Consider the following 21,408-nt stretch of genomic DNA (forward strand, 5'->3'; position numbering starts at 1 on the left):
GAATTAAAAATAATTAATGGATTTATTATAATTGTACCTTTTCATTTTAAATCTTGTTTTCCTACTAAGGTTTTCCTATTAAGGTTCACACAGCTTCCACATATCATGTGGGTAAGTGAACATACCTAAACAACACCTAAGGACTCCATAAAAAATAGAGCTCGTTTTAATTCGCACATGTAAAACATATCTATCTATAATACTTATAGGTTAAAACTGCTTCAGATTGCTTTTTTATTTATTTATTAAAACTCCACACTGTAATTCAGTAGATTTAATTGTAATTGGCATAAATGTTACTTTTATTCATGTCTGAAATGTCATTATTCCATTTTCTTAAAAAAAATAAATGAACAAACAAAGGTGTGAAGATTTTTTCCATTATACTGTACTTTCCATTATACTAATACTGTTAAAAACAACTTACTTCCTGGAGAAACTGTGGTATGGTTGGAAAGAACTTGAAATCTTGGTTTGTTTTTGATACCATCCAGCAGTGCTGGGTGGGGGTTACTGGCATCGATTCCTCACAGTGAGAAGGTTCTGGGTTCGAATGCAGTTTGCATGTTTTCTGCGTGTTGTAGGTTCTCTCCAGGTACTCCAGCTTCCTCCCACCGTCCAGAGACATGCTAGTCAGGTTCATCAGCGATTTTAAATTGGGTGTAGGTGTGAGTGTGAATGGTTGTCTATCTTTTTGTGTTTCAGAGACCTGTCCAGGGTGTACCCCGCCTCTCGCCCTAGGAGCTAGGATAGGCTCCAGCCCCCTGAAATCCTCCAAAGGACTGTAAGAGGTTACAGAGCGAATTTATACCAAGCTCTGAATGTTATACATACACAGTATGAGGAGTTTGCTAAATTATGTTGCTTAATATATGTTTCAAAATGTTTCTAAATAACAGATTTGATGAGTAAACAGGCTCAAAAGCAGAAAGCACCACTCAAACAGAATAAACAGTGTTTATTAGGAAGTTGCTGACACAGAACAGTGTGGTAATACATGTAAGGCCCTATATAAAGAAGAGTTTATTCTTTTTGCTTTACAAATGTTGGCATTATTTTCAATAATGAGTGAGAGAAAAAAAATATTTTTAATACCATACATGTCCAAGAGTCAGGACGATGTGGGTTAAAGTGACGGTAGAAGAGCTTCTCCAAAAGCGGAGTGGAGGGGGCTTCCCAGTTATACAACAAGTGATTTTTTTTTTTTTTTTTTTTGTAAGTGTGACGAATCATTGTATAACTCTTCATATTTGCACATTGTCCCCGGATCCTTTACCAGGTCGAAAACAAGATCATCACAACGGTGACGTCGGTGTACGTCATTGAAATGATTTAAATCTGCGCGAACCACGTCCCCAGTCTGGCTTTAAAATCAAGCCATTTAATCACATCCAGGCTTCACAAGTCTGAAATCTAAATGTAATACAATTAAAAGGTAAAAAAAAAAAAAAAGCTTCAGTGTTAACATTTTAAATATTATCGTCTAAAAATATTTACAATCACACGGTTGATTTAAAATACATTGTTTCATATGTTTTCCTACCAGTCGATCGGTTAAAGTGAATCGCAGTGGGTAATAAATACAAAACACGACAAGCTCTAAGGGTGAAGCCAACTTGTAGCCTTCGTTCTAACACTGAAAGCACAAACAGTTCAACATCTCTGCCTTTCTTTCTCTTAAATACAGCTTCTGTCCGCATGTGCAGTCTACATTCCCTCCAGTACGTCAAGCGCCTCCGCTGCCGGCCGCCTCGGGCTCAGGAATGCCGCCGGTCCAGTCGGGGCTGCGAGCCGCACGAGGCCAGGAATCGCAGCAATGCCGGATGAGCCGTTCCGAGGCTCCCAGGGTACGCAGTGATCCCTGCCGAGAACGTCCCCACCCACCTCTCAGGTGGCACTGGCACAGCAACAAATAATCACGGCATGTGATCTCGCCGTGAACGGCTGACAGTCGCCGGCTGCGCGGCCTTCACTCGGGCAGCTTGACCCCGATTCCCTTTTTAAACACGGAGGCTGTTAACGGCGCCTGGCAGGGAACTGGCCCCCGGCCGCTGCCCAAGTTTCGCGCACAAATAGGTCACGGATGTGTCCAATGATTTATTGCAACGTTCTTTTTTTGGTTCAATGCTACGACTCTGATCCAGGGGCTTTTAAGATTCTTCTTCATAAAGTGCTTTTTTTTTTTTCAGTTCAATGTCCAAAGAAAAAAAAGTCCACCTTCCCATGTAGATTAGAAGATTAGAAGAACTACTTCACCAGTCGTCCCAGACTGGCAGTTGGTCTCAGGGGCTTCTTCTTGCCTTTGGGGTACTGGCGCAGAACAAAGTCGAAGTTTGCCGTCGTGGACATGGCGTAGAAGACGTTAGCTTTGTCTGGAATGAGCAACTCTGAAAACAGAGAAACAGGACGTGCTGTCAAAAGAGCGTTTCCCCTTTTTCTGTTTTCTTTTTCGATATTATTCGGTCCTCACCTCTTTTCTGGGAGATGACCTGCAACAGGGTGAAGTCCTGCCATTTCATGTGTTCCAGGTTATGCTTCTCCAGCCCCCTCTGGATCACCTGGGCCGTTTTGTCCTGGTTGGTCAACTACGAGGAGACAAAGAGTCAGAGGTGGCGTTATTGAAGCTGGACGTTTATGGAAAAGTCCACTCAATTCAGTTTCTTTATTCGCGATTCTCAGGAGGTTTGAAACCAGACGGTTATTTGCGACCGTCGGAAGAGGAAGCGTTCACCTCAGATCGCGAATAGTTCGGAAGTTAATCAGAGTCTGACGAGCAACTTAAAGCGGTGTGATCTCAAGTCTCCTGTGCACATATGCCGACGATGAACCACTCGTAGCGCGGTAAACTGTGTCGTGTTTCTAAGCTAGTGCACAAAGAGGAAAATAAAATATCAACTTTATTCCAAGAAAAAGAAGTTATGTGTCTTACATTTTAATTAAGGTGGCCTTAAGGTGGATTGTAACAGCACTCTTTAATGATTAGAAATTATTGCCAATGCTTCTTGTGTAAAAGAAACTTTCTTCAGCAACTAGGAACCTTTAGAGGTACCAGGAACTTGGTTCAATATGTAATCTTTACCACATTAACAGCTGGGCTGAATTGGAGTCATACACAAAAATATCTACCTAGTAATTACCTGAAGTTGTCTAATCTTTAGACCACATTGGAAATGTAGAAAACCCCAGTTCCCAGAACTTTGAGTGTAATCATAACCAAAAAGAAAAACATTCAAAGTAGAATGCAAAATACTTGTTGAACTAATTACTATTTAAATGTTGTAGTTGGCTTTAAATGTTCCTGGTGATACAATGATATTTGCAACTATGTTTATTGCAGGAAGCTAGGAACTACGTATGTATGAGGTGGTAAAATAAAAAACAAAAGGAATAAATGTGTTTTTTATGTAATTTTTTTTAACTCTAAGTCTGTGTAAATGTATCTTTTAACCACTGCTTGAGGATAAACTCACCAGGATGCTTTTGTACATGTTCCCATTGTTCTGGCCGAGGTCCACGCTCACCCTGACGATGCAGGAGTCGGCCACCTGGCGGTTATACTGCGGCAGGGAGGTCATGGACACGGAGCGTTTGTGGTGGGAGGACGACAGAACCTTTGGCCGCGCGCCGTCGCAGGTCGACGCGGCCGAGCCGAGGTCCGTCGAGCAGTCGGAGGACGAGCTGGAGGGCGTGGGGGACTCCGGACAGGAGGCGGCTGTCGAGCCAGGGGTGGACGAGGAAAAGGAGGATGTGGAGGAAGAGAAGGGCTCGGACACATTGTTGCAAGAGCTGTGAAAGGACTGACAAGAGGAGAAAGAGCCAATAAGTGTCTTAAGCATTTGAGAAGTGATTGGTCTGAAGGGAACAGCTATTTAATTACATTCCAGTACCATGTGCAGAGAGTTCCCAGTAGAATCAATGACCCTTAAAAGAGAATCTCTTGTGACGAGAGATTACGTAAGTTTTCAAGGTTTTCTGCGTACTTTACTTCTCGTCAGAAATGCTGTAGGGGTTTGTTCGACTGCTTAAAATGGGCCGATTGTTTGCGAAGAGTAAACAGTGAACGTTATTCTGAACACAGAGACCCGTCAGAAAGCTTTCCACAAAGACTCCACTGTCAGCACAACTGACGACAAAGGACGGACAGAGAAGAAAAAGATATGAGACGACTGCACATGAACGCATCCACCACGCAGCTGTTTACCTGCAGCCTGAAGGAACAGGTGGTGTTTGGAGAGGAGAGGTCCTCCATCTCAGATCCACTGGAACCAGAAGATGAAACGCTGATCTGGTCGGCGGGGACTTTCTTGGATCCATCGGTCATTGTCAGGATACTAGAGACAGAGGATTTTTTTCTTTTATATAGATGATGCAGCTTTATATAAAATAATAGAAGTTGAAGGTCTGAAATGATTAGATGCTAAAGGTTGTGTGCTGGGGTTAAATGCATGTTAAATGTGCGTCTGATTATGTAAACTGCACTAGAGCATGATACTCACGAGGACAGTTTTTTTGAGAGAGTGCGGTGGCTCCAGGGGGTTGGCGAACACAAGTCCACTGGAGGCTCTAGTTTTCTCGACAGCTCATAGCTGTAAAAGAACAACAAAAACCCCACAAATGATTAATTCAGAAGCACTGCGCACTTTGAAAGAAAAAAATAAAATTGCAATTTAAAGGGATACGCCACCCCTGTGGGAAATTTAGTCACTCATCGTAATCCTCAGAGCTGGATAAGTGAGAAAAAGTGTTTTTAAATCGTCCAGGTATTGTCCAAATCTGGAGCTTTAGCGTTAGCATAGCATAGGCGCTGTAATATAGTGTTGCCAATAAGCTAGTGATTCTCAAAAGTGATAAACAAACTCAAAAAGTTTCCTACTTACTTCTTGTGACCTATACATTTACATCGAGTACAAATGTCATTGCAATTAACACGAAGGGATTTCCTAGGGCAGATACAGATTTGGGCAAAGCACCAGGCGCAAAGACACCACGTAGCACCTGAAAAACCACCAACTACCGTCGACGCACTGGTGTCACTGCTTTTCAGGTTCTGCGTGGTGTACAGATCACAAGAAGTAAAATTCTCGAGTTTATTATTACTTTTGCAAACGACTGGCTACGGCAACACTACTCTACTACGCTTATGCTAAGGTAAAGCTAACAGCTGCCAGATCAGGACAATGCCTGACAATTCTCACTTATCCAACTCTGGGGAATAGAGCGAATGACTAAAAGTCACATAGTGGTGGCATATCCCTTTGAGATTGCCTCCAAAAACCGAGACAACCATTGAAATTTGGCTGAATCGCTCGATGTTGTTGGAGACTCATTAACAGTTAGATAATCTTGAGTTTAATTGGAGCATAACTTTAAACATTTGAGCAATAAAAGGATAAAAAGGTTTAGTTATTAGCCTGTGCTTGTTTTACAGCAGCAGCAGCAGGGCCATTTGATTGGCTGAAAGGTTAGACGATTGCAATAATGTCAAAGGAATAATTTATCTGATTTTTAGTTTATATGCACGCTTTTATAGGGCACTTTGACTGCATCAAAGATTTAAAACAGGGACATATCAGATGTTGCTACCAGAGTTTGCTCATAAGAATATGTAACCAATTACTGCATCATAAATGTCATATGGAGCCATTATGACAAAGTGTCAGCTGTGAAATAGTTGCTTCAACCAACAGCTAGATATGAGATACCGCGTTTATTTTGATGTATTACGGCGAATACTTAACTTCACTTCGCAGCGTAACTCTGTGAGAAGAATATTCTTCAAACAGCACACCTTTATTTGAAGCAATTTAACTTCTCTACTATAGAAGACACATTTCAGCAAAGCAGTTTTCCGATTATGTAACGTCCACACTTGAAGTTCACGTCGAGCTCACCTCTCCTGATCAGTGAGCAGCTTGTGTCCCTGCAGCCAGGCGGCGATTCTGGGGTGATGGGGGAGGCTGTACTGCGAGCAGGACGTCTGCAGCACACGGATCTGGGACAGAACATCAAATTCCTGCAGGGAGAGAAATGGAACAACTTGTAAATCCCAGCCACAAACACTACAAGATGTTCCTACTCCTGATATTTGTATAGCTGCATAACCATTCTGTAGAACAAGCTGACAGCTGCAATGTTCCTTGAAAGTGTATATGTTTAAGGCGTAATGACAGATCTGTAGCCTTAAGCATGAAAGGTACGAAGGAATGTGTCAGAAAACGGCTCACACTCTCGGTTTATGTCGACAATGGATTATAGTCTACACACCAAACCAACAAGTAACGCTGACAGAATGTTGTGCACTTTACATTTGACATTTTGACTGTGGAAAGACAAATAAATGCATGGGAGATGACATAAGAGGAAGCACTCACCCTCCGCCTCTTCTCAAAGTTTATGAGTCCACCCTGTCAAAAAAGCAGATTCTTAGTACCACACTTTATTGACCATATCAATGATTAAATGCAAAAAGGTGTCGTATCGCACTTCGGTTAAACGCAGACATCTTAAAGTGCTTAAAATGCTACACGCTTGTCAACTGTTATCGTACAAAATTTGCATTTGCAGATTTGGAGTTAATGTGGTTAATAAGATAAGGTAATGGGATCATTTATACCATAGTAGGGATAAATTAACCCATTAACCCATTACCTTATCTTATTAAACACATTAACTCCATATCTGAATATTCTCTACATACATTCTCTAGTAGCTACAAACCTAAAAACTAAATCACTATAATTGGGAAATAACAGAAAGCTAGCTTGAGAGACAGCCACAATTAGCCCTAGCTATCTAGTTTGATAGCTTGCTATGGCTGGCTATCTAGCTTTGGCTTAATAAGCTAGAACAAACAGATTTATTTGATTTCTCTGTGCCGTTTGACACAGGTAAATGAAAAATAAGTGTACCTATGAACTGACATCTTAATAATGTAGATAATTTTTTGTAAAAAAGAAAACAAAAACTCAACAAATTAGCAAAATCTTGGCAATAACAGCTAATTTTTTGCTAACAGTAAGTAGCATTAGCATCTTTCTGTGCTTTTTAAGCTAGTGGTCATGTAATTTAGGCCAAGCTAAAATTAACCTTTAAATTGCACAGTGATACGTAATACATTGCTATTTTTGTATTAAACTGGTTTCAATATAGATTTTATTGCTAAACATTTCGTCTCTGTTTATATTGACAAAAATACATAAAGTGTTTTATTATTTATTATTATAAAAAAATTAATGTTGAATGACATAATTAACTTTATTTAAAGATCAGCACGGTAAAACAGTGAGAACGTCAGGTTTTGGCTCATACTGATGTACCTCCACAGTGTCTGGCAGAGCAGTGTCCAGCATGGTCAGGACGCTCAGGTAGGTGCCCAGGTAAGGAACCACTCCATTGGACGTACTCTGCAAACACACAGCATGTCATGTAACAACCATAAAGATTCCTTTAACACTGTATCTAGGCGTTTTGTCTCTTTTGAACTAGACCTGGTTAGCAGCACAGTAGGTTCATGTTACAGCCCAGGATAACGTGCATATGACTCATAAAAACCCCGCTCTAGTCTATTATTACTGTCCTATAATCCTGGTTATCTGAGGCCATTTGAAACCTGTTCAGCGCTAAGCGTGGCTAAAGATAGGTTTGGGTCATACCATAGACACTCCACCCACACTAAGGGGAAATCGACTCTTGTGACTTTTAAACTTGTGCAATATAAAAAGAGTTAAAACTAAGCCATGCTTTGGATAGAAATAGCTCCAAACAATATCGCACAATGATCTTAGCTTTAACTGAGTAACAGACGGCACTGGCTTCATCTTATGTCTTATACGAAAACCTCTCACTCCTTTCTCATCCTAAGATATGACTTACCATCTGTCTGGACAGTGGACACCGCTTGGATATCTTTGGAGAAATGTTATCCACGGTCACTTGACCTCCATCCTGTCAAAGACAGTCAAACAGAACCGAGTTGAAGGTTGGAGGCAAGTACACTGGCCCATTACAGAACATTATAGAAAGGTTGTGTCACTCGTCAAGCTGCACTTAACATTTATGTCTTTCCAGACTCGCATTAAATGTATGTGATGGGGACTTTTGAGGGAACTGACTGAATTTTGCAGAAGGCGATAAAGCAAAGTTGAACTTATTATAATATCCTGCCAAATTTTTGAGTTAAAGGATATGATTTGTAAGGAAATGGCTACTTTCTGTTTATCACCAAGATAACATTTGAGGAAAATTTGAAGAAAATCGCTGTATTAGCTTTCTTGAGATGTCATGATCAAGAGTGTCCAAACTGTGTGTTTTATGAGGTCCTAGTGATCTTAACTTTTGAGCTTTGATCAATTTGACCAATCAGTTTTTCAGAGTCTGAGTGAGTATTTGTGCCAAATTTAAAGAAATTAAAGGTGTTCTGGAGGTATTTTGTTCTCAAGAAAGGGTCAGACGAAAACCAAAAAACAAAAAGCCACCTCACCTGATCTCAGCTGTCACCTGTGCAGAGGTGTACAAATATTTTTCAAATAGTTTGGTGCAACTTGTTTATGAAGCAGATTAGAACCTCAACTCTGTTCTTTACCTGGACATCCTGTTTAATGGTTATATTTTCATAAGGAGCAAAGGCCTATCTAAAAATAATACCAAATGGGCTTTTGAATGTTGTATTAATACACGTGATTGTGTTTACATAGATAAAAGTCTCCTTTGGGAAAGGCAACGCCTGAAAAGAACGACTCTGAACGAGTCTGTAAAGCACCAAACGCTAGCGTACATTGCTTGGTTGTTGTGTACCGACAAAGCCAGCGGCCTATTGACTTTTGAGTCCTTTCACTGTAACTAGACATAAAACACCTCTGACGTAGTTGCCTAAAGGAGAATACAGAAAAGAAAAAAGAAAAAAAAAAAGGAACATTATGTACTCAAAGCCTCTCGTTTCCATTAACACTCTGTTTGACATCTCTCTAAATATTAACTCAAAAATGAATCTTTTAATTAATAATTGAAAGAGAAAATCCATGTAGAGGAAGAAATTAACCTTTAAAGTACATGAATCATATCCTTATTAGTCTAAACTTTCCATATATGTTGTATTTTTAATACTGAATCTGTGACTGCAGCTTCTGAGCTAAAGCAGAAAGTAAGTATCGCATCTAAAATCTCAGACTGACTGTCGAGAGTGAAAGTATGTAACAGCTGCAGTGGGTCGACTTGTTTGCATTGGTAAACATTAACCCTTAGTCGCATAGTTCGGTTGAAAAAAGGTGCCATGTGCATTTTTTCTTTTGGACGTTCAAAGGAATAGTTCCTCTTAGTTATCAGTGTTGCAGTTTTTCAGAAAAATCGCATCAAGTCAAGTGCTATCGTCAGCCGTTTCAAAATGTGCAGATTTGTGCCAGATTGGTTCCAATGAAGTTGCCTTAATCATCTGCCTGAACTGATTGCGACATGAGTCAGTTGGGCAGGTTTTCATGTGACGCATAAACGATAATATGCCTTTGTTGAACAGGTTTTCTGCTCAGTGCAAGCCACAGCAATTTTTTTTTTTACACCTGGTGGGAAATCACTGTGGTCGTAAACATCCTAACCTTTATCCCTAAGCAGCTGGGTTAACATCAATTTAAAACGCTGATGTGATAAAAGCTGACATTTATCTCACGAATATAACATGACAAATGGTCGGAATCCAGGTTACTTGGAAGAACGCATTTGAAAAAGTGTGTGTGAAAGAACATGTGGTTGTGCCATTCTTAGCTTAGCATTAGAAAAGCATTATGATAATATCCTAAACTCTACCACAGCACTGTTAGTATTTCACATCTGATATAAAGTCACCAAAACTCACCTATAAAAAATTGCTTTTTCCCTCTGATCTATTGTATTGTAATTTGTTTGTTTTTCACGCATTTGTGTTGTGTTTTTAATGTTTGTTTTTAATGTAAGACATCCTTGAGTGCCAGAAAGGCGCCTAAAATAAAATGTTATTGTTATCATTATTATTATTATTATTGGCAGGTAAATCTGTGATTTTTAGTTGATGTTTGAGGTTTTTTTTAAAATGCAATATCTCTTATATGGCAGTACTTGTCCTAACAATAAGGGTATTAAGGGTATTTTAGAATTATTACTGCGTACAGCTACCCTTCTTAGCTAACCTTTAACACTTCAGTCCTTTTAACTTGTATAAAAAATTACATATTATTCATGGCATGTTAATTAGTGAGCTTTAAAGTCACCGTGAAGTCAGTTATGGTTTTTAAGTGGGTTTATGTAATATTTCTTGTCCCGAAAATGCCATTTTCAGGCTATACTAGTTCCCTCAAAAAACAATTTTAAAATGTTGATGATTCATCGCGCACTTAGGGGCATACAGTAAGTTCATGTCCAAAGAGTGCATGTTCGAACAACATATGAGGTGAACACTGCAACACTGAAATCATTCCAGTAAAGGTAGGCGGTATCTCTCACCTCAACCAGGAGCTCTTTGTTGGTTAGGACACAGTTCTCATCTGGGAAGGTCTCCCAGAGGTTATCAAACGCGGCCATGCTGTCCCTACAAGAAAGACAATATGTGGTAACTGCACAGCTCCTTAATCCAGTACCAGATATTTTAATAATTAACCATTACCACACAATAAGGGGTGTTAAAATTTTACATGCTACTGCTTACGTGCACTCCTTGCAAGATGTTTTTACAGCATAAAGACAGCAATATGAAGTTATTCTTCACTCATTCTTGATTTTATAACTAATCTGGTACTCGTGACCAGACGCACAATATGGGTCAACCAAAACCTAAGGTATCTGCTGACTAGTTTTGTGAGTGTCATTGGATTGCACTCGATGAGGGTGCATTGCAGTCGTTAAAAGGCGATTATGTAAAAAACACATAAACACAACCATAGAGACGGGGGCCACGAAAATGTGGCTGTTAAAACTGAAACCTACTTGTTGACGACTGCCCAGGTCTTCCTCAGCCTGTACACTGCGTTAGAGTGAAGGGCCGACAGGATCGCTTTGACGGAGGAGAAGTTCTTCAACAGACGACAATCCTGTAAACGTAGAACACTTGCATTAATTTGGGGATTCGTTTAGTTTTAGAATATACCAGTGTGTAAAAGCCTTAAAATGGTTAACAATGAAGCTCTTATGACTTCTAGCTAGGGCCTGAGGTAGGGCCTGAGCTAGGGCCTGAGGAAGGACATGAGGTAGGGCTTGAGGTAGGGCTTGAGCTAGGGCTTGAGGTAGAGCCTGAGCTAGAGCATGAGGCAGAGCATGAGGTAGAGCATGAGGTAGAGCATGAGGTAGGGCTTGAGCTAGGCCCTGATGTAGAGCCTGAGCTAGGGCCTGAGGTAGGGCATGAGGTAAAGCATGAGGTAAAGCCTGAGGTAGGGCCTGAGGTAGGGCCTGAAAGAAGCATCACGTCTCAGTCACCAACCTGTGCTACTTTGATCCACTTCTCTATGATGCGAGCCCTTTGCCCCGCCGAAGTGGGAGGCAGCCGAGAGGAAGCGGAACTGGCGTCTGTGGGCTCGCAGAGCAGGGACATGATGACCTGGTTGGTGACGGCGTTGAACTGTGCAATCGTGGCTCGGATGGTCGGAGACATGTTCTCCTTCTTGTCCCTTTGCGACCACACGCAACCCAGACACTGGTATGGCATCACTTTGACAAACAGAGCCTGAAATGTGCAGAAAACCAAACCATTTATCAAATCTATGCGCAATACGACACACACAAAAAAAAAGTTTAATGTGGGAGCCCAAATGTACGTACTGAGTCCATCAGAGTGAGCTGCTCGGCGATGTCCTCGGCTGAGAAATCCATGATGCCACATTGATCCGGACTGTTTTCACTTTCCGAATCTTCATCACCAGATCCTTCCTCCTCTTGCCCAATATCTGCCAGAGAAGGACTGCAATTCGAAGCCCCCTCTGATAAAAACATAAAATAAAACATAAAAACGTGAGCAGGGTTTTTTGAAAAACGACAGAATGGCGTGCATTTGCTAAGAGTTTATTGCTTTTAGTTCATGTTACGTGTCGGAGGGTCACCTTCTTTCTGGAAAGTCTTGAGCAAGGCCTCAGCTTGCGCAGCCAGCATGCAAAAGCTGGGTTGGCTGTGCACGCTGTCATGCACTGCAGAGCTGATCCTCAGGTGATCCATTAACAGCCTAAGTGCAGGATGCACGGGAGGGTCCCTGAAGTCCTCGCTGTACTCATCCAACCATGTCTGGACAAAGGCCAACAGAGATCTAGGGTGGAAGAGTCACTGCACTTTAAACCATTGAGATGACACTTTAAGTCACAGTGACACACCAGAAATTAGCTTTTAACTGTTTTATTTATACTGTAAACTCAAAACTGATCCACCTACCTCCCGTAGCATTCATTGTTGTCCAGATCGGGGGAAGCGCTGTCTCTGTAGAAAGAATCATTATGAAATCATATTAAATAAAATAGCAGGCGTTTTTTGTTTTTCTTTTTCTTTTTCTATTTTCTACGCCTAGTGGCTACCCAAACCCTGACCTCAAATCCAACCACAGTCTAAAACCTCGCTGAGCGTAATTGCTGTTGTTGAGAGATGGATAATGAGCACCTGCTGGGTACTTATTATTACATCAAAGCTGGCAGGAGATGGGCTGCTTTGTCAGGGAAAGAAAAAAAAAATACTCAACGAGACCCTTACGCAACGTGGTGGTTTTGCATGCACAACAAATAAAGTTGTTTTCCAAGAATCCAGCAAAAAAGAGATGACTCTTCATCATGTACATTGGTAGCTGGCGACAAAAAACTACAATGTCAGCGTAGAGACGGGGAGGAGGAAATGTGTGTACATAAATGTGCTGATTTGCTGAACTTGATTTAAGCGTCTTGTTTAGGAAACATTTTGAGACGCCTAAAGCTCAGATTAAACACTCTTTTACGCCGCTGCATGCAGTTAGCAAAGACTAGAACCGGTGAAACCAGCTGGCCTGACATTTTATTCATGCCATGTTGATAAGTGGGCTTTAAAGTCCCCATGAAATGTGCTTTGATGTTTAAGTGCTTTTACGTGACACGTCTCTAACACGTCCCAACAATGAACAAAGAAAATGTAATTTTTCTAGGTATCGTTTGTCGGTCTCTGCTCGTCATCGAAGAAAAAAATGCAGAAAAATGTTGATGACTCATCCTGCACTTGGAGGCGTGTACTCATTTTGCAATGACACCCATTTTCGTGTCATGTGTGGGCGGAGCATGCTCAGACCATTGGAGCTGACCAATTAGAGGAGGTTAGGCTTTTAAGGGAGGGGGGCTGCCTGTTTTTACAGGAAACATGTAAATATGTGTAATCACATAGAGCTCCGCTCATGGAGGCATTTGAAATTGCTGACAGGAAGATTTTGGAGTCGTTCCCTTCTGTCTTTGTGCTAAGCTAAGCTAACCAGATGCTAGCAGTAGCTTCAAATTTATATGAGAGAGCTATCAATCAAGAGAACAAATGTAATTCCCTGCATCTGTACCTCTGGAAGAGCAGCTCAATGAGATGTGAGGGACTGGTGAAGGTTCTGTATGTGGAGAGGAAGATCTTGGCGTAGTCCTGCTCCTGGAGGCCACCGTCGAGGAGGTGGGTCACCAGCCGGTCCAAGGTGGCGGCCTTCAGGCGGCGCACCTTGCAGGTTCGGTACTGGACAAAGGCCGAGCTTGGACTGTTCTCGCAGGGGTTGGGCGAGGTGGGAACGGGCTCGCGTCGGAGGGTGACCCTGTAAACTGCCCCATCCTCGACCTCCTCACCCCACTCCTGCACCGGATTCTACGAGCAAAAGATAAGATGTTTAAGGTCAGTCACTTCAAACGCTGTATATCCACAGACACAAATATCCCGTGCTACTATACATCAGGCAACGTTACAGGTCACAACATTAGGGTCAGAGGCTGAGCCTTCATGAGGTAAAAATAGCTGCTAGCCCCTATGGCCTTATGGCAAGGTGAACCTACACACACAAACAAGTGATGCAAGACAACACCCTAACGAGACACACACTGATCCCACTTGAACCACAGCTTCATACTATTTGCTCACGCTCATGACCACATTTCTAAGTCAATAATGGCTGCACGAACAGGGTCGCCTGTAATAATAACGGCGGTCAGATGTTTATCCACTTCTTTGCATGCTGGTGCTAGCAGATGCTTTGTTGTCACAAGTTCCCTGCAGCTCAGAAACCGGGAATTTCTATGAATTCCGTGGGAACCTGCGAATGTTTGCGGACAAATACGGGCTTATTAAAAGGTTAGTACGTCGAATATTACGTAAAGGAGCAATACCAAAACAAATGCGAAATGTCAAAGGGCTGCAGGTTTCCATCAACACTGCTCATCATCTGACTACCAATAAAAAATACATAAATAATAAAAAAAAAGAGCTAAGACACACACTGGATTGGCACTGAATGTTCAAACGTGAGATTTTGTTTGATCTCTCTAGGAGCTGTTAATAATTTCCATAGCAACAGCTCCTCCAGAGAGAAAGCTCGTGGCATTTGACGTGATCAAATTTGAATGCTGTCTTGCTTGTTTACATATGTTGGAGGAAGGACATAGTTTGCAGACTGAAGATGTGCTGCGACACGAGGACGCTTGTCAAACTTAAATTAAGAGATGCCTTCATTTTTGAGCCGGTTTTGTTTTTCCAATCTGTTTTGCAGTGGAATATTTTGTAAGAGGCCAACGCGTCCCAACTTTTCGTCCGTCAAGTGCAACAAAATATGGCCGAACCTGCAATTACCAGGATGCAACTCGATTGCCTCTCTCCAATTAAAGATAAATAACCCCAATGATACCGCCGTGACTTGGCTTAACTTAAACTGTTTTCACTGGCCCTTTAAATTCACTGAAAGCAACACATGGCAAACCTGACCGCAGAATTTGGGTTTTATGCAAATGGTCTAAAAATTTGCTTGGCTGCCCGCGAACAAAAGCACGTACATTCGACATCTCTTTCTAAGCTCAATTCAGCCTGTGTCATCAGTTTTTAGATGTTCATATTGACTACCTGTCTTCTAAAATCTGTAATCCAAAGTCTGGAGAATCCACGCGCCGTCATGTAGATGATTATCTGAATATCGCTAAAGACAAACGTCTGCTAATCAGTATCGCACAAGCGCCCATTGTCTCACACAGAAACCGGCATCGCGAACTGTCTTCTTGAACAGATAAACCCACGCATTGTGTTTCTTCTCGGCGTCCGACGTGTGACGGTGGCACTAGGCGCCGCCGAGAACCGGAGCTGAACCAGAACTTTAATTCCCAGAGTTCCTGCTCGATTTGGAGGTGAAGATGGGGCATCATCTGGCTCAGGTGACCTTCTGTCTGCAGGGAGTTTCTGCCTCTTATGTAACCACCAATGGATTCACAGATGCAGGCAAATTTATTAAAATGAAATGCACAGTGATCTTTTCTTTTTCCCAGACCAAGGAAACATCGTCATTCAAACGAGTTCCTTTAATGGTTGAAACACTGATTTCATCAACTGAGGGAACAATGCTTTTATATCTTGAATTGCTTTTTAAAAAAGTCAGTTCTGTTTCCAGGGCATAGTTGTAACAATGCCACACGTTACAGACTTAATTTTTCAGTAAAAAACAAAACAAAGTGCAGGCTTTGTGGAGCTGGATCAGTTCTGATCAAACTTACCATAGTTATCTCCCATTTTCCCATCTCGTCTGGTCGTTTAAGGGCTTCCCATCTTAACAGGAACTGGATGAACAGAAATTAACTTCCACGTTGCTTGGCTGTTAAACTTAAGGCTGCATCATTTATAGAATCAAGACGCCTTCAAATGTCTCTTCTGGATGGAGCTACATTCGCGCGTCTGTTTTACCCAATGGACTATTTCGCTCCCTCGCAGCTTTCGCTACATTTTAAATCCGCGTAGGAAAAAATAAATTAAAAAAGTGAAAGACAGTCTCTGACTTCACGGTTTGAGGAAAAAAAAACCCTTGACTATTCCGACTTGTTTTGGTTTTCTTTTTCTTCCTCTCAGTGCGACTGCACCGATACCGGCTGGAAGGCTTTCTCTCTGACAGACGGGCTGAAACTCTCGGCTTTATAGTGGGAGGCGACTTTCTGAGGCAAGTGTGAGAGAGGAGGTGTGTTAGATGGAGTTGTGAGGGAGGGAGGGGGAGCTCTGTGGAGTCCTACTCGTCTTAAAAGCAAACATTTTAATCCATATCAAGATTAAAATAAGAACATACACGATGCGACGGTACTTCGATTTTTTCTGCTACTGAAAAGCTAAACCCAACTGTTTGTCGGAGTAAAAGGCACATTTCCACCCACTGTAGGAACTTCTGGAGGTCCCACAGTAACAGGCAACATGTGCTTCCACGTAAATTGACGCAGAGGCTCCCGCGTTTACGCAGACACCTACGCAGACCGTGCAGCATTCCTCCACTATCCTTGGCCTTGGTCAGCACTGAAGTATTTTGCACTTAAACTGACGAAATAAATAAAAACAATCGGAAGATAGGAAATAGTGAGCTCATGCATATTTAAAAGAGGCTACAGGCAGGTGTAGTTGCTCATTTGATTAAACAGAACTGTCATAAAAACATGTTTTGCGTTTGTATTCACTAGCAGTCAAATGAATTCAACACTATCAGTGAAAACAAAATGTATTAGCATATCTCAGGGAACTGTGCTGCTTCATGCTTGCCTCATTTATGCTTCTGCGATAACTGACGTCCACCTCCCCAGAAATATATGGTATGCTTGGTATTAGTATTTCTGACTGCTTCTCTATCTCCACCATTTTCAAATTGATTGATTTGGATGTCTTCTCTTTTTAGCTCTTCGTCTTCATCCTCTTCCATCACTCCCTGAAATGTTTTAAGCTGATTTGCACTTGTTAGAAAGTGCACTCGTAGTGCAGTTGTAGGAAGTTTTACCACAATTTATCAATCTGCATTCATAGTACTCATAGCAGGCAAGTATTTTTACAGACTACATTAGCATTTTTTTCAGCACTGTCTCCACAGACACTGAATTTGTAACAATGCTTATGTATAAATGTTGGGCTGCTGTATTACTTCATCAAGTGATAAGCACTTAACAAAAGCTTAAATGGAAATCACTGTTGACTCTTTTCCACCAGTGATTCAATGAAACAATTTGTGAAGAAGTTTTATGGGAACACTCGAACACGGTCTTCAAATTTGCACAACGGAGCTCGAGTTGCCTAAGTTTGCAGCTATCAAGCTGGCGGCGCTTTCTTGAAATGCACGAACAAAAGTTCAGGTTATCAAACTTCAGCCTAGGAACACGTTATCGTGATCACATGGCTGTCCCCCATCATCATCGACGTATTACTGTGAGATCATGAGAAGTGCAGATGTGTATCTCTGACTGATGGACTCACAGATGTGTGGCAGCTCAGGTGAAGGTAATTTGTAAAAAAACAAAAAATACATATCATTTTTTTGTTTTTTTCTCTGCATTCCCTCTATTTCTAATCCAAACACACGGCTTTGACCCAGGTCCTCTTCAGCACGAGTGAATGACTCTTCATGTGTGTTTATGTTTCAGGCAGCGACCTTTCAGTCTGACCTACATGGCGCTAGCTCTTCCAAGAAAGTGAAAACATGCTCAACTTTTCTGTGAAAAATGGTTCTTCTTTCCCGTTCTTGGCATTTTGCTCTGCACAATCAGCAAATGCACAATCCCGCTCTTCCCTTCCAGACGCAACAGGCAACGAGAACAACACATGGTGATTTTACGTTTAGACGTGGATCTTCTCCTGGTCACGGCCAAAACTGAGCCACATACGCACGTGTGACAAACTGATGCCAAATGTTCCGTGTTACATATTTGCGTGTAACCTCGCAGGCTCATTATCACTAACATCTTTTGTGCTAGAAATAAAAAAAAAAAAGACAGTAACACAAGTGACGTTCACGTCTCCTCTTTGTGCGTGGCGTAGATTTAGTTTCACAGCCAGAATAGCTTTGTTTGAACCCTCTAGGGATTCTGGGTGTGGTTCTGTAACCAAAATGCTTTTCATCATTCACAGCACTGGCATCATAGACTACGTTAGGTGAGTCACTAAACACTAAACATACACCACGTCTTAACATGCCACCTCTTCATTGTAGAAATTCAACCGAACTCCATGTTGCAGCAGATTCTTTTTTTCTCAGTTTTTCTCTTTAAAATAATAATAATAATAAAAAAATACAGGTTTTTCTTGGTTGAACTGTTGTTGTTATGAACAGACTGGCCTCACATGTTGGAGGCTAGCCATGGTCAGATAATAGGACCTTGATATTTAATATTCACAGGTGCTAAGTCATGAAGAGCATTTTTATGGCGTCACGTGACAATGATAACCAAAGAAGTCCTTTCCAGCAAATCCCTCCAGAAGGAAAACACAAAGCTAAAATCCAAAGACAGACCATAAGTTTCAGACGTTTTGTCTTCCGATATAAGGAATTCAAAGATCTCAGAGGTCGGCTGACACACAAAGGTTACAGCAGTCGGCAGGAATGCAGACAGACGGTTCTTTATCAGCACCTCGCAAGAAACGAATACCTTTTTGACATGTTATCATTCAGAAGCTTTTGTCCTTGAAAGTTTTGTTTTGAACATTAATCTGTTGTTTAGTGTTGGCGAACTAATTGAGTAGTTGGTGTGGACCAAACCGTAGTTGAAAGTGAAAGTGAATAATGGTTCAGAAACTCCAAGTGAACTCTAAGTAACACTCTTTGTTACCATGTTCAAGTTGAACGGGTAAATATCATTGTAAGCAATACAGTGTACTTCTGGGAAAAGTTTTGACCCATAGCAATGACCCTCCTTGATGTCAGCAGCCGTCCAAACAGAAAACTGTTTAGGAACAACTCAAAAAACATGAAAAACAGCACCAGGTGTTGGCCTGGCCTTCAAATTCACTAGATCCCAAAGTGATCATGTATCCTTTAACCCAACAGGCCCATTCTCTGTTGAGTCACAACAGTTTCGGATGCACAAGGGAGACCTATATACACTATTAGGAAGATATCTTTGGTAAAAGTTCTTGGTGTTAGACATTAAATCCCTTGGACATTGGCTGGTCTTCCATTATTTGTTACTTCTAATCCACTAGAAGGATAATGGGGTGTGGTAGCTGACACTGGGCGACACTGTGCGAGAGGTGGGGTACGCTTTGGCTGTTTAGAGTCGACAGGGTCACAGTGTACTAACTGCATACCAGTCGCTCTCAAGGACTCCACCACTCCTGAGAATGACTCAACCTCTCAACCTCTCGGGCTGTTCAGGTGGTCTCCATGGAGACTGGAATGAGAGAAAAAACAAAAAATGCTGGTCATCAAGAAGCCACGTTGACCACTCAACTCAGCTCTGACGCAAAACGTCTAAGAAAACATCAGGCCTGAATTATTGTTCACTGTTTGACTGCAAACACATTAAGGTCGTTTTCACTGGGAACACTGGTGTGGTTTCACAATTGATGGAGCTTATTGTGTAAGAAAAGCCACTGCCTGTGAATGTACATCAACCTATGGGAGAGGTGTGGAATGCATATACGTACTCCCTTTGAAGCTACGCCTACGTAAACCACCGAGATGTTTGATCTTCAGCTTTCAGTCAAAAGCACTCCCTTAGAGAAGCGGAAGATGGTCTTCTGGACTTTTTTCTCAAGCTTTGGAATGACAACTTGCATCTAAATGCTTCCATCCCTCGTACAGGAAGGCAGTGTTTCCCGTAAGCTTCCTTCTTCCATTGGCTGCCTTTAGCTCATGTTGTTTTTTGATATTTTTAGTTACGGAACCATTTCCAAAGTCTTCCTTGTTCCTGGATTCACTTTAAAAATAGATGTAGCAGGTAATTGAATGAAGCCCCAAACAGTTACTTGGTTTGTACATCCTGACGGTGCAACTTGGGTAGGACACTTCTGAAGATGAGCCATCAGTCAGTCATAACATTATGACTCCCTTGTGTCTCCAAAACATCCCTGACTAATCAGCGAATGGACATGGGCCTTCTGAGGGTGTCCTGTGGTATCTGGAAACACAACATTAGTGCGAGTCTTTGGGTCCTCTGGGTTTATCCCAATTGATCAGTTTGTAATCCAGGGAATTTGGACGCCAGGTCAACACCTTGTGCTGATGGAAGCACAAGGAAGTGCCAAAAACTGTAATTCCTTGAAAGATCTCATGACGTTGGCTGCAATATTGAGCAAATCCCTTTAGACATGTCTGCCTAGGCTTCACCACCTCTAACTTTATCTTGCTGGCCATTTTTTAATTAGCCATGAACGAGCAGGATGAGACTCCTCCAAGATGGCAACGATTGGAGAACCAAAACTGAGCTTCAAAAGTACTTTTCAGGAAGGTCACAGAGGGTTCGTTCATTTTTTACATACGCTACCAGTGAAAAGTTTGGACAAACCTTCTCATTCAGTTCAATGAGAAAGTGTGTTCAGACTTTTGTCTGGTAGTGTAGAGCTAATGGGTAGTTCAACCACAAATTGAGACCTGGTAAGATGGATTCCTGTATGATTTTATGTTCCTTTTACACAAGATTCTGGCTGCCTTGCAAGGTACATATCCTTGGGATAGCATTTTTTGTTCATTTATGAAACGAACAAATAAATAAATGCAGATATTTTGCTCTGGAGTAGTTCATCAAGCAGTGCTTGCGATTCATTTAGTTGTATATTTGCGTAGATGTGCGACACAGTTCCTCTGGGCACGCTTTGTAATCAAGAGACCTCCTTGTGCTGGGACAACCGGGACTGCAAACTGCACAGTTCTCTCTGCACAGTTTGTTCATTTACGCATTTAATCAGGGTCACGGCGGAATTAATCAGCACAGAGGGAAACAACACTGGACTAATGTGTTGGCGCACTAAGAAGGATCCTATTCCAAGTCCTGGAATCAAAATGTTTCTAGTGATCTACTAGAGTCGTTCTACCAGTCTATTGTAGCGAGTGCTCTGTACTTTGCTGTGCTTTGTTTGGGGGGAGTAGTTCCAGCAAAAAAAAAAAAGAAAAAGAAAAAAAATACGTCAGTAGGATCAACAAATTGATCCGAAAGGCTGGACATGTGATTGGTAGGGAGTTGGAGGACAGGAGGACACTGGATAAACTGCTCTCCATTATAGACAATCCATCCCATCCACTACACCAAACACTACAGAGGGGCAGAGGAGCTCATTCTTCTCATGTAAAAATCATATTTCTGTCAAAAGGAATGGAGTAGAAAGTTAAATATTACCAACCATTCCACCTCTGACCCTAACAAATGTCATACAGAGAGCTGATAAGCTGAGAGTCGATTGTAATCTAAGCGTGACCGACTTTCCTGCAGTCATCAGGAGACTCTTACATAAAGCCAGCATTGCAGATACAGAGTAATATAAGAGTTTCCT

The 21,408-nt window shown here is 41.7% G+C and overlaps 1 protein-coding gene across 1 annotated transcript; it reads right to left on the reverse strand.

Annotated features, from left to right (window-relative positions):
* Positions 1 to 943: 943 nt before the first annotated feature.
* Positions 944 to 16,046, reverse strand: LOC124997398 (ral guanine nucleotide dissociation stimulator-like 1). Its single transcript, XM_047571057.1, has 17 exons — positions 15,678 to 16,046; positions 13,505 to 13,794; positions 12,376 to 12,420; positions 12,054 to 12,253; positions 11,776 to 11,933; positions 11,438 to 11,680; positions 10,948 to 11,051; positions 10,468 to 10,552; positions 7,873 to 7,944; positions 7,317 to 7,403; positions 6,372 to 6,404; positions 5,892 to 6,013; positions 4,497 to 4,586; positions 4,202 to 4,331; positions 3,471 to 3,797; positions 2,471 to 2,585; positions 944 to 2,387 (listed from the first exon to the last, which is right to left on the reverse strand). The coding sequence occupies exons 1-17, from the start codon at positions 15,699 to 15,701 to the stop codon at positions 2,248 to 2,250; spliced, it is 2,265 nt and encodes a 754-aa protein (XP_047427013.1). The 5' UTR covers positions 15,702 to 16,046; the 3' UTR covers positions 944 to 2,247.
* Between the last annotated feature and the right edge of the window lie 5,362 nt (positions 16,047 to 21,408).

The sequence above is a fragment of the Mugil cephalus genome, chromosome 20 (assembly GCF_022458985.1).
Source record: "Mugil cephalus isolate CIBA_MC_2020 chromosome 20, CIBA_Mcephalus_1.1, whole genome shotgun sequence".
Lineage (NCBI taxonomy): Eukaryota > Metazoa > Chordata > Actinopteri > Mugiliformes > Mugilidae > Mugil > Mugil cephalus.